Here is a 14,352-nt window from a genome sequence, read left to right as displayed (position 1 = left end):
AGAACCACAACAGTCATATGATCATAATGAACATCAACACTTCAGCTGCATAAAAAAAAATCACACACAGTCAGTGCGGATGTTTACATGGAGACATAAAAACAGTGTGAGGTACAAATGTACATGGTGGTGATCAGGGATATTTACCTCGCTGATTTTTAATCTTTAAATCGTGCGTGAAGTGCGTAGAAAATGACGTTTCAAAATAAAATCCCTCAAGACGATCACTGACAGTGAGGAGGGTGGGGGTTTACAAAACTTTCCTCCACCTCGACTATCTTCTGTCTGTTCAGGGCGGTCATGACCACAGAAAGAAAAGCACGAGTCGATCAGGTCAACGAGGCCTCCCTAATGAGTCACGACCGAAACGCGCTCTTATTGGTGGCTTCGATTCAGACGTACGGAAGCTCGCTGAAAACTGAGGTCATCCAGGTCAAAAGACAGAGAGAGAAATGAATTTAGTATGAAAGGGAAGGAAAAACAGGAATCCCTTCCTCTTCCTCCATCATCACCTCCACCTGTGCTTAAGCGAGCTGTAATGGCGGCGTTTATGCAGCAAGCCTCTATTCTTCTCCGTCTCTCTACCCAGTGGGGTGAGGACGGGAGGAGAAAAAAAAGGAGAGGGTGTATTAACCTGTCGTCGTGTCGTGTTAACCTCCGCCGCGCTTGAAAGGCAGGTGGAGGAGGAGGGGTGGACGGGTAGAGGAGAGAGCGACAAAGAGGAGGAGGAGGCGAGGGGAATGGGTGGAGAGAATAAAATGGAAAAAAAAGAGGGCAAGGAGGGAGAGGTGGAGACAAAAGAAGGAGAAGGGAAGTCAGGAGTCAAAGGGTGAGTCGGAGAAGGAGGACAAAGACAGGAATGAGAGAAGGAAGGTGAGGCTCGTCGCTTCCCGTCCTCTTCCTCTATCAGCCGTCACCCTGACAGGGCTGGTAATTGGACGTGGACCTCTCCGTCTCTCTTTCTTTTCCTCTTTCTCTGTCTCCCTCTCTCCCCCGTGGCTCTGCTCCTCAGCGGGAGCCTTGGGGCCCGGAAATAGCTGATGACAAGATAGCGGCTGCCTTTCATTCCGCTCAAGGTTACCCCACCCTTCCTTGACAGCCGGAGAGGGGGGTATTTAGGTGTGTGTTTGCTTAAAACGTGTGTGTTTGTGCGTTTAAAAGGAGGGCAAGTCAAAGAAAGAAAGAGTCCGTCTTTTTATGTCCTGTTTTCTTTTCAGGCCGTCCGGTTGACCTTCCTCTACAGGGTGGACAGCAACACTCTTAGAAATAGAAATAAGAATTTTTCCTGAAGGAACAAGGTTCTACCCAGAACCATTTGCTTCTGAACCTTTTTTTTTTTTTAAAATAAATGGTTCATTGAACGTTCTTTGTGAGACTAAGGGTTCCCTTAAGAATCTGTCTCCATGGAACCCTTTCTGGAAGAAAGAATTCGTCAAGGATTGCTGAAATCCTCTAAGAAGTCTTTCGTCAAGGGTTTGTTAAGGGTTCTTTGGAAGACAAAGAGTTCCATTAAGAACTTTTTCATCCATAGAACCCTTTTTAGAAAAAGGTTCTTCAAGGATTGTTGAAATCCTTTAAATACTCTTTCCTCAAGTGTTCTTCAAGGGTTCTTTGTAAGATTAAGGGCTCCATTAAGAACCTTTTTTATCCAAAGAGAAGTTAGAGTTCTTCAAGAATTGTTAAAATCCTCCGTCAAGGGTTAGTGAAGAGTATAATATAAAAGGGTTCTCAATAGAACCCCCATGGTGGATTCAAGATAAAACCCTTGCAAAAGAAAAGGGTTCTCAGCTGAACTCCATGGGGTGGGTTCTTCTTAGCAGCCTCAAAAGATGGGCAGGTTTTGGATAGAACCTCCAGACCGGACTCTCAGTAGAGCCTTTCCCCATAGAAAAGTTCTCTGTAGAAACTCTCTTAAGGGATCCAAGGTGAAATCTTTCACAGATGGTTCTTGGTATAACCCGTTATGTTCTAGGGAGAACTCTCTAACAGTCCTTTTCTACCAAATTACCTCTGGTTCTTGAAACAATCTGCGTTTCCACCTATTTTGAGTGGAACCATTGTAATACTGGATGTCATCAACAGAGGGCGCTGTACAATGTACAACAACTTGTAGAACATGACACATCCACTCTGGTTCTCAAGGAAAACCTGCTAATTTTCGATTCCAGCAGGGTACCAACTTTTTGGGTTTGGATCGGTGGAAATCCTTAAAACTGTTCAAATGTAGGTGCAGGAACCAGAACAGGGCCGGTTCCATGTTGGTCTATGAAAAGATTCCACGTGTAAACTCTAAAAAAAGGTTCTACCATGAACCAAAAAGGGTTTTCCAATGGGAACAAGTCGAAGAACCCTTTATGGTTCTAGTTAGCACCTTTATTTCTAAGACTGCGGAATGACACACACACACAAACACACACACACACGGAGGTGATAGTGTTGAGTTCAGAGGTCGCAGTGGGAAACATTCAGGTATGAAGGTGTGAAGCAGGATGTTGGTACAGAGTCATCTTACCCTAAAAAAATAAAGGATAAACAAACATACACTCTGTCTCACACACACACACACACACACACTCTCGTCCTCAGACCGACAGCAGGAACTGTTCCTGCTCAGGCGGCTTCTTGACCCAGGTGCCGAGGCCCGTTTCCTGCAGAGATCTGAACCACTGCTGCTTCACTGTCTGGTAGGGACGCGCCGCCATCTTGGCCTCGCAGTACATGAGCTGGCGGTCCACCGAGCCGGACACGTGGATCCCCAACTGGAGAGGGTAAGCAAGCGAGAAAGACAGGAGGAAAGACAGAGAAAGAGGAATTGTGGGAGTCAGATAAAAGCGACACAGAGACAGACATGAAGATAGGACGGAAAACAAAGAGAGGAATAAAGCCGGGGCAGAGAGGCTAAAGGTTTCGTCAAGCGGGGGGGAAGAGAAGAAGAAGAAGAAGGAGAGCGACCAAACAAAACGAATGAGCCGGCACAAATGCATTTGGGTGGGGTTGGGAGGTGGCGGGGTGGTGGTGGGGGGGCTCCAACAGCTGTGTAATCTCCCCATTTAAATTTCACAAGCAATTGAACATTCTCTGTGCTTTTTGCGCATTCCTATTGTCGCGAGGGGAAACAATGAAGATCGGCGGAGAGACAAGTGGGGAGAGACAGAGAGGGAGAGAGTGAAAGTTTCTTTTGGAGATTAGTGCGACTGCTCTTGCGTGGCCCTTATATACGGCGCGCAGGGAGCACTTAGGGTGGGGGCCTCCTCGAGTACTCCTCCAAATAATTATGGTTTCATAGTCATTATGCTTTAACGGCCGCCATTTGGCGTTGCAGGCAGTGTGTGTTACATAAAGTTTCAGAATGGAAATGAAAGTGCAGCGGCTCTGTGTGCTGACGTTAAAGATCCGAGCTGCCAGTTTTTGATAAGCCGCATAGACAGCAGATGTTGCCGGGCCAACAAATTTATCTATGGCGGGGAGGAAATTCCACATCTCCTCTGCAGAGCGTTCACCTGCAGCCACTCGGATTTTAATACACGTGTCGGTGCTTTTTGACTGAGTGGATGTTGGCATGCAGCTCTGCAGTTAATGCGCGTATGTGCTCACATGCGATTCCTGATGGCAGAGGACTGCATATTGTTCCTGACGACATGTGAGTAATGCTTCCTGTTTTCCAGCAGAGGAGCATTTACAGCAACTGAAGCAGAGTGGTGAAACACATTTATTCACAGAATAAAAATGGAACTATTGTTCAGGCTCATATTAATTAAATAGTACATCATAATATTTTACCAGCGAGTAACAGATACACTGTGGAGGGTGCTTTTTAATTAACATTTAAATTGGTAGGACTCTTTCATAGCAGATATTTTCGACATGTCATAACAAGCAGAGCACAGTGTAATTAGTAATAGCAATAATGGCTGTATTCCATTTAGTTGTGCCAGTAGCCTGGTATTCTTATACCTGTGTTTTTTCTACCATAACGTAAGTGTCAAAATCTCTGCTGTGAGAAAACGCCTACAGAGTGAGAGGAGCATTATTTTTATAACTGTAAATTCACATTTCTTGTGATGATACCCTGAATATTCCACAACAGACACCTGAGAGGCAGGTGTAGAATTTAACACGGTGCAAAGGACATAAATAATAATTAATCACTTGAATTGTCTTGACTTTGACTCTGGGATGCCTCTGTAGTTTAGAATCGCAGCATTCAAAGTGCGAGCCTGACCTGGGCAGTGTTGGAATGTAACTAAGTACATTTACTCAAATACTTTACTTTAGTGTTTCCACTTTTTCCAACTTTTCACTTCTCCTTGACTACATATCAGAGGCAAATTTACTTTACTCCACTACATTTATCTGACAGCTTTAGTTACTTTGCAGATAACAATTTTTAATGCCCTTCCTGTCCAGCGAACACCTTGTATCTCCAAATTTGGTCATTTCGAATGTTTGTGATAAACTGAAGGATTAAGTGTTACTTCAGGGGTTGAGAGAAGATAACTAAGCTTAAGATAAACAAACTTTTTAAAAAAACCCTATTGGATTAGTTGTTATGAGCATCATCAAGCTGAAAAAGGCCTATTTATCTGAGCTCATGAAAAGTTGACCTTTTAAAGACACATGGTTTTACTACACTACAATCACATCCTGGTCTTATAGAATGTGATGCACTGTTGTAGCTTAAACAACCGCAGATAAATCACTTAAAATGAGCTCAACTGAACTCAACATCTACAACAGTAATATGCAACATACACACAAATGCAGCGGTAAAAGACAATGGCACAAATCAGAGCTGTAACAAATTCAGAACTCTTCTTTGGCGTGATTGGGAACAAAACACCACATCACAGTCGCAGTTCATCCAAAAGTTCTGACTTTTAAACTGAAAGTGTTTTATCAGGTTTCTATAAAACAAAATATGTCTTTAGTTTGTGCACACGACAGAATTTTAAGCTCATGATTAAATGGTTCTTAGCGAAATGAAGCTTGTTAGCTTGTTTTCTGGTATACAGTCTAATACCTTTTTTTTTTCCAGCCAAAGATCTGACATCTTCTAACACAGTGTTATTTTCTGTTGCAGTTGCTGATGTCTTGGAAGTGCTGCAAATGCCATTAATTAAATTAACTACTTAATTAATAGCTGTAGCTCCATATATTTGTCAAATGATGAATTTGAAATCAACTTTTAAATGGTTGCAAAAGAAGCAAATTATGCATTAAATAGTTTGTAGTAAATAAACCAGGCTACAAACAGCTCAGCTTTCATCAAAAGTTGGAGAAGAAAGCTATGATCACAAAAAGTAGAGGTTGCAAACTAGAAACAAAGCTAATTATTTGCCTACTGCAGATAAACCTCAAAGGAAAAGAAGAAGAAACAAAACCTGTTGTATTGTTTTGTGATGTTTGTCAGTCAGAAGTTATTCAGAAAAGCTGCTCCCATCTCTTATTAAGTGCATGAACTTTTTCGAAAAAGGCAAAAAGCACCTCAAGCCAGTGTAATTTTTTTTTTTTTTTCAGGTTTTGTTTCCATCAACCTTTTCTAATGCAATACTTAAAAATGTGCATAAAAATACATTGATGGAAACAGATATTGTCTATAAATTTCACAGCAGCCTAAAATACAATTCAGCCACTGACCCAAAGTGTTGCTCTCATAGATTCTCTCTCTCCACTGATAAATTTTCCGGAGCCCGTTCTGCCCTGACTTTAACTTCCCTGTGGACAGTTGCTCTCACCTTGCGGTAAAGTCTGCTCCAGCGGGTGAACAGGGTGTGCTTGCAAAGACGCGAGGGTGTCCCTGATTCCCGTCTCCGTCCTGTGGCCGTGTTGACCACCTCCAACTGTGCGTCACCCAGCGTCCAGTTGACACTCACGCACGAGGCCTTCCCCGGCTGCTGGTACTCGGCGCTGCTCAGCCCTGCAGGGAGGACAACAGGGGAGAGGTTTAATCTCTTAAATTCAAGCCATCCAAATGATCTCTATTGTGTAAAACAAAACATTTCATCAAAGTGTTAGTAAATGTAATGCGGCTGAGAGTAAAACCCAGACAAGAGGAGAAAATTTGTTATTTTCCTTTCAAACCTGCACTTTGTTGTTTCGTTTAACCTTCCTTCACCTTCCCTCACACTCTCCCTGAGGCCGATGGCAGACAAAGTTTTGCAGCGCTGCAAAAAGCCAAGTCAACCCAGGCCTGAAACTGCACGGCTGTTTATATGAAGCTTTGATACGCCCTCAGAGAGAGGCAGGGAGGTGAGAAGAGGAGGGCTACTGAGCACATAAGCAATGTGTTCCTGCCTTTGTATTAGTACTTGTCTGCTCTTGAGCTCCTAACAGCTTCGATGTACGCTGTAAATATTATCCGCAGTCACAAAGATGAACCTTCCCCGACACTGGACCGTCTGTGTCAATGTCCCGCCCTCTCTACCTTCACTCTCTGAAATAATTAGCCTCGCTAGCAAAGCACACAAAGCGATCAGTCGAGGGAGGAGAAACAGAGAGGTGGAAGGAGAGTGGAGGTGAGTGGCAGCCACACTGGGTTCTGCATCGAGAACACGGGTGATTGCAGAGGTGCCGGGGCTGTGGTGGAAACAGAGCTGGCAGCTGGGAGAGAAACGAACGAGCGCCCAGGGCCAAAATGTTCTTGAGAGGTCGGCACGAGTGTTTCAGTTTTCCAGTGTATTCTGGGTAAGGAAATGAGAGTTGTGACACTAGCTATGTTCTGATCTACAGTGTCCTTAGGCTGTACTCCCTGCTCAGGGAATTTTGACTGGAACAAAACACTGAGTGAAACAAAACAAACAAAACAAAAGCTGAAACAAAACTCAATTTTATCGAAATGTAGGCAATGTAAGTTTTGAATAATTTAGAATTAGCAATAAATACAAAATATAAAAATATGTATGGGATGTAAAACTCCTCTGTGAGCTCCATTGTTTGATTCTGGTGTGATGACTTATGGGTAATCTTGCTTGTCAACTTCTGGCAAAGTGATGAACCCTTGTTCACTTCTTCCCCACACAGTTCACAGTTCCCTTTGAACTGAGTATTTCTTGCTCCCTACAGTTCAGAATCTTTCTTAACATGGCTGAATGCCCTGTGCAAGTCCACTTCACAGTCAGCTTCCAGACCATCAGAGTGCAGCCTCTGTGTTGGAGCTGCTCTGCTCCAAGCAGGAGAAAAATGCTGAGCCACGTACTGCTTAGAGATGAAGTGAAGAAATGGATCTGCCAGAAGTTTCCAGCAGTGGTAAAGAGGTATATATTTTTACAGCAATAATGCAAACTGATCACTGTTGTCTCAGATGTGAAGTTGGCCATAAGAGGTTGTAAACTGGTTTTTGTGATTAACAACGGAACAACTGTTATTGCTACAGACAGTTCCACATTTTTCTCTCTTGCCAAGAGTTAGTAGATGATAACTTTGATTAAGTGTCTGTATTTAGAAGTTCTACATGCACTCTTGGACAGAGCCGGACCAGTTCTTTCCTCCTGTTCCCTGTCTTCATTATAAGTTAAACTTAACCAGTGTAGGTACCAGATGTCATTGGCCTGCCAGATGTTCTTGTGGTCATGATTGGCTGTATGTCACAAAGTGCGTGGATGCTGTGTACAAACAACTGCTTATGTAATGTTAGCACTGTGATGTTAATCTGACATTTGTTGCGCATTTGGTTTTGTTAAGGACAATATTCTGTTAAGGTGCCAGCAAAAAGAATTAGGTAATAAGGCCCGGTACCCACAAAATGCATCGTTGACTATTAATAAGTGCATAATTAACTGCTAATAAATGCATAATTAAGTACGTAGAAATCTTAATAAAGGAACAACAATAACTTAGTAAAGGTTCAATGATATAATAGGTACAGTGGGTCAATAAATCTGTTTATAATGCTATTATAAACAATTAGAAGAAACTTTTATTAACATTCTTAAGCAGTCAATAAAGTTATCAAGTTTCTAATAATTGCTTATAAATGTGAATCTAATAATAAACATGTTTGTTATGCTATTATTAACCCTTATATATTCTTATTTACACATTAATGCTAATAAGCATCTTATAAAGGCTTTATTACCTATTAAATAATGCTCATTACAGACACTTTATTATAAAGTGTTACCCAGTATTCTATTAAGTTGGATTAATTAGCTAGTTAACATTAGCTGTTAGAAAAAAAATAAAATAAAATAAGACCACAGAGAAATCTTGATATTACTTTGACAAAAATCCAATTATCAAAGCTTAACATGAAATGTTTGTAAATACTGTCGGGTGTGCAGCCAGTCATAATGTGTATAACCTCTGTGAAGCACAGTTGGCAGGCCGATCACATCTGGTACATACACTGGCTGCTGGCTGTTGGTTCATATTTAGCAAGTGGTATCTGTCTTCTAAACTAACTCTTGGCAAGGTAGGTAGAATTACTGTTTCCCAAAATGTCAAACTGCTTCATTAAGTGTTATGCCCATATACTGATATTATTGTAAATAACAATAAAACAAGTTACAGAAAGCAGCAAATTGCTCATCTGTTTGTTAGCTGACCTCTGTGTCTTCCTCTCAGCATTATCAGAGCTGAAACTGTCTGATGTAAAGTGTTTACTATGATTTACACCACAATATGCTGCATTGTATTTTTATCATGGATGCGTTTTTTTTTTTTTTACTTCTAGCTGACAGTACAGAGGAAACATTGGGTACATTATGTGTCATAGTGCCACACACAAGTTCACATGTAGCATCTAAGCTAACAAAGCCTGACAGTTAAGTGCTGCTTGAACATTATATCCACTCTAAATCTGTAAAAGTGTCTTCAGAAAGGAATCACTGTCTTGGATTTCACCTCGACTTCAAACCCAGTTATTTATCATATCATGCGATGTTAAAGGTTCCTTCATAGAATATCAGTAGACAGATTCTGCGCGACGGGCGAACAACAGTCGCCTCTGATCTCTTCGTCTGACAGACAGCTTGTTACAGTACAATACCTGATGTACAATACCACAATACATGCCTGCAGATCATCTCTCCCCCTGCCACACTCATTTTCCCGTCTTCACTCTTCCATTCACCAATCGCGGCTCTCCTTTTCTGTAGCTCCTTGGAGCTGGAATGAATTGCCTGCCACAGTAACAATCCTCCAAGTCTCTTATTACCCATCTCTTCTCTCTTGTGGAGACGCACCTCTTTGAACAAAAGACCCTCCTATCCATCCTGCCTTTTTCCTTTCTCTCGCTCCATTCATGGCTCATTTCATCCCTTCAATGGACTTGACTCCTCTGTTTCTGTAATAGCCAATTTGATTTTTCCCTCATTGAAGACTTGATCAATTTCTCTTCTGGGAAGTGTTTGGCAGACATGAAAGAGGCAGAATTAGAGCCTTCGGTTATGGGATTTCTAACTGTACAGTACACATACTCGCAGCTTAATATCTGAGGCTGCTGTAGAACTACAATAAAGGAGAGTCTGAGTGTTTATGTGTACACACTGCATCTATCCCGCATTACTGTAGTACTACAGGGTTTCCCACACATGTTCCTCATGGGGGTGGAGCAGCACAGGAGGAGTGATGAAGCAACAGGTAATAGACTTCATCACTTTCTGTGGAAGAGGCAGCATCTCAGCACTTTACCTCACGTGCTTCACGCAAATAGTTAAAGTACACACTCTGACTCTAACTCTAACCTGAACCTTAGTAGGGGCAAAACCACACCAATTCAGCACCATGGACAGCGCTGGCAGTCACTGAACTTCGAACTGCAGGGAAAGTGTGTGTTTTTAGACCATTTGGGTGTTTGTTTTCAGGGTAACGGGCTGTCAGACAAATGGGCATTCAGGCCAACGGGACTATTGAGGTTTTGGAAAAATGGGCCATCAGAACAATGGACAGTCCCCCTTTTCTGTGAGTCCTTATAGGACTAGATTGGAAAGACTGAAAGTCTTATATTCTTGATATATGCAGAATGTGGGGATGTATATAAATATTGCATTGCATCAACACAGCTTCCCCTGTTCCACCAATCATTGCAGTCCCATGCGCAAACATCATACATGTAAGTTTTATTTGTTTAAAAAAACATTGTTAAGGGTACGGAAAAGAACACGGTTTTTGTTACTATTACTGACATTTATTAATGCTCTGTGGACTACGTTTACCAAGAACACTCAGAGCAGAGTGTGGATTTATTCTTCCTGGAACAAGCTGCCTTTGATTTTTAATGAATTATACAAAAAATATGCAAAAAATGCCTAAAAACATTGCAACATGCGTCATAACTTTATTGAAAAGTGGCAGTGAAATCAGGCGTTTAAGGCTACAACAATCCCCAAAAAATGCACATGAAATCCTGGAAGGACTTAAACAATGTGATCAAAAATTTCAAACCACCCTCCCATCATGTAAAACCTACAGGTCTCCAGTTATAGGCCATTTTTTCTCAGGTCGGTGATGTCATGTTCTGTGGCTTTTAGTCTCTGGATGTATTTGTTTGTTTTACAACTTGTTTAACCTGAGGCAGGCCAAACAAGCAACAATGATAGCAATCGTATCACAAAGTTGCTGGAATTGGTATCAGTAATGAAAAATGGTATAGGAACATCTGTACAACAGTGACAATCTGAATTGTGAGTATGTGAAATGTCTAGCTGTAAAACAAGCGCATGTACTGCAAACCTCCAAAAGTGGTGAACAACCATTATTACTGTTTCCTTATCTTTTGTTCTGATTCTTCTTATCCCAAAACGACAAAGCCCTGCCACAGTTTCTGTTCACGCTGCGGTGGAGGCGAACGGCAGGACGGGAGTGAAGGACAAGTCAGTCCATCGATGTGTTTGGCCCTGCGGGTTCAGGTGGAGCTGCTTTGGCTGTGTGTGATAAGAGCACGCCCTGCGATCCCCAGGAATTTCCTCTAGGGGTGTTGCTTTTAAATAACCCTGGACACACAATAGCTGGGGAGCTCATCAGAGCCAATGAAAGGATGGAGGAGGAGGAGATGAGAGGAGGTGGGGGAGGAGGTACCCACACAGACATCTGAATGCAACCGAAGCTCTCTTTTCCTTTCCCCCCTTCCTGCCTTGCTGCCTCCATCTTTCCCCTCTCTCTCTGTCCGAGCTCCCTTCAGATTGAATGGCTGTCTGATAAGGGCTGTGATTACATTGATTTGGTGTAGGGCCATCTCCACTGTCTGTCCATCTTCCTTCCACCCCTTTTTCCCTTCCTTCACCCTTCTACCCTTCAGTGGACTGTAGCTACTTGAGGTACTGCTGGCGCAATGATCTGACAGTTGGGGATGTGTGGACTCACACACAGAAAACACACATCACATGTCAGAGGGGAAGGCAGAGTGTTTGCAGGAGACACAGGAGGCCACCTTTGTTTTGTGTAAAGAGTAGAGCAGAAGGTAAAAATCAGGTCTATATCATTCGTCAACACAAGGAACCCTGAACAAGACCCCGTTTACACCTGCTACTAATACAATACTTTGGTGATCTGATCACAAGTGGACAGCTCAGATATGACAATATTCACTCAGTGTGCAGGCAATATGTTCTGGACCACACTGAAGGACCACTTACTCACTGCAATGTAAACTGACCTGCCCTAAGTCCAGCTACTTTTTATTCTGTGCTTCAGTGACAATTGAGCAAACTTTGTACTTGGTAAACCTTCTCCTTTCCTGTTACATCTACTTAGATATGCTATACGCTAGACTCATCTATGTTGCAATGAAAACTTTTGAAGATGGTTTAAAAAATATCTTTTGCTAAGGGAAAGTTGACAGAAGCACCAAACTTGCTCAACTGTTATTGGAGAACAGAGCAAAAAGTGACGGGACCTGTAACAGGTTTGGGCTCTCTTAACTGCCAGGATAAGCAGGAGATGTTCAGTAACACACTTGCAGTTTCAACTCACCATTGAACTAATAACGGTATATACCCAGCCTCCTTTGAAAAAATTGTGCAAGTTTGTGAGTTATTCTGTAGGGAGAAAAACAATCAACACCGAGGAAAAATGGCTATGGCCTTTTTGATCATTTGTGCCTTTTTGTAGATTCGGCATTAAATGCAATTCATTAAGTTGTTTCCTTCCTTGTAAACAACCCTGTGTCGGTTTGTCATGGCATCACCGTCTAAAGTGCATCTTATCTGGCAAAATTTCAATTGACCCTGTTTCGTACCTAGACTCCCCTAAAAAGTTTTAAATTTTATGAGTTGTTGAGTTAGGAGAAACTTTATAAACTTTGCAAAACACTATCTATGATAAATTCTTAATTATTTGGGCCTTCTTGTAAATTTGGCAAATATTATACATTGAGTTATTTCTTTCTTTCTTGGTGGCGACTACTGTTAGTCCACCAGTAACTATGGTTTGGTCTTGCATATGTGTTTATTTGCATATAGAGCAGAGAAGTGAAATCTGATCACAAATGATCATTCAAGGTTCATGGAAGTCACACAGTATTCAGAGCTGTCCACTTGTGATAAGATCACCTGAGACATGTTAATGCAAGGTGTAAACAGCCTTTAAGAAACAGCGTAGAGGACATTCTGCAGCATCAACTTGTGTTAGCAGGTGAGGAAAAACTCTACATAGTCATTAAACAATCTATGTACTTAATGTGACATTTATTATAGTCAGAGTGAATAACTTAATATTATAAGTAAGTATAAATGATGGACAAATCATACGTGACCACAATCCTCTAAATGTTAGCTGCAGCTTGTACTATCTGAAACCAAAAACTCATCCCTGAAAAGTCAAATGACTCCATTCACAAAGCCATTGAACAAATCATGAGAAATGCTCGCTGAAGGCCGTGGTCGAAGGATTCAATGATGAATTCGTCCCAGCTATCATCACCAGAGGACAATTCAGCACAATTATCAATCTTGATGAGGACAGGCCTCACAAAATATTCATCCTCATGGCACCCAATTACCCGGAGCAGAGGCCCGCAACACAAAGAGCTCCTGTGCCCTTCAAGAAGTACACTTGAAACCTGATAAAAGTACGGTGGATACAGAGAGTGTAGCATGTAGAGTGTGTGATTGTCACCGTCTTTGTTCCTATCAATGATGCTTGCAACAAAATGTGCCCTACATCTCTGCGAGTCTCTGTCGCTCAGCTTCTCCGACTGGCCTAGATCTGAAGTGATGGCTGATGCAGTTCCTACAAGTTGGGTGTCATTCAGATCCTCTTCCAGCATTCATCTCCGCTACAAACGAAAGCCTCAGGTCTCAGCGGAGCCCTGGAGGCAGACGTGCCAGACAACTTCTTAGCTGTTGCTTGTCTGGCTGGCACAATGTAACTGTAGAGAAGCGCGGGTACATGAGTTTGTTGAGCGTGTGCGTGCGTGTGTGTGGGTGTTACACGTGTGATCTGTTGTGTTTCATTTGGTCTGGAGCTGACATATTTATTAAAAGGAACCACTGAAAATAGATAGTGTATACATACAGCCCAGCATCTCTGTATGGGAAACCCCATCTGAAAACACAGAGATGCTTTTATTTAGCACAGAAAGGTATGTCACTGTTTAAAGAGTAGAAAGAACAGTCTGACATTTAGCTGGAGAAAATAAAAATGGAAATAAAAAACTTTCACTAAATCATTTGGAAGCCAAAATAAGATCCAAGCAGGTCAATCAACCAAACTGTTAACTCGTGGTTTAGTAAATTTAAAACGTTTTTAATTAACCACATTGGCTACAGGGTATTCCTGATGTATTTCCCTCATGCTTTAAAAGAGCTAAAAACCATGAATTCTTCTTTTTCTGCAACATGACGTTTGGTATATGAAACATTAAATGTAAAAGTCATTAATAATGAACGCAGACAGACATCTATGAGCTCCCAGTAGATCTTTCATGGTGATGTTCTGTAGTAAAGTACAGAAGTGGCTTCATATTAAATTGCAAAGACTAATCTTAAAAGGGATGTTAATAAATATTTAAGTAATAATATAATGGATACCAATCGATCAAATGACTGCGTTTAATGTGAAAGTGATCGATCACAGTGATAATCCTGCAGTGTTATAATCAGACTCTTCAGTATCACTGAGTTGTGCAGAGATTGATAACACGTTTTAACCTGCTGATTTGGTTTTACAACCTGCAACTTTTTTGTTTTATTCTCTCTCACCAAGCTGTATTTCCACTTACGGTACAGCTTGATATGATGTAGTGAAGCTATTCCAGCACTTAGGAAACAACACACACACACACACACACACGCTTGCCAGGTTGAGTGGCAGTGGAAATGCGACTACAGCATCATTTTCATTCCACAGGAAGCTGTTCTGAGTCACAAAGCTCTAAAATAATTTGGTGCTACCTTCCCAGCACCAAACAGCAGT

The 14,352-nt window shown here is 41.8% G+C and overlaps 1 protein-coding gene across 1 annotated transcript in view; it reads right to left on the bottom strand.

Annotated features, from left to right (window-relative positions):
• Positions 1 to 2,557: 2,557 nt before the first annotated feature.
• Positions 2,558 to 14,352, bottom strand: part of adarb2 (adenosine deaminase RNA specific B2 (inactive)) — a 232,536-nt gene continuing 220,741 nt past the window's right edge. Inside the window, exons 9-10 of the mRNA XM_084747013.1 lie at positions 5,736 to 5,917; positions 2,558 to 2,759 (exon numbers count right to left, since the gene is read on the bottom strand). Coding sequence (XP_084603139.1) covers positions 2,583 to 2,759; positions 5,736 to 5,917 — 359 coding nt within the window. The 3' untranslated portion in view covers positions 2,558 to 2,582. The remainder of the gene's footprint in view (positions 2,760 to 5,735; positions 5,918 to 14,352) is intronic.

This window comes from Lutjanus erythropterus, chromosome 21 (genome assembly GCF_056507025.1).
Source record: "Lutjanus erythropterus isolate fLutEry1 chromosome 21, fLutEry1.hap2, whole genome shotgun sequence".
NCBI lineage: Eukaryota > Metazoa > Chordata > Actinopteri > Lutjaniformes > Lutjanidae > Lutjanus > Lutjanus erythropterus.
Note: the sequence above shows the minus strand (reverse complement) of the source record. Positions and strands in the feature narration are given on the sequence as shown.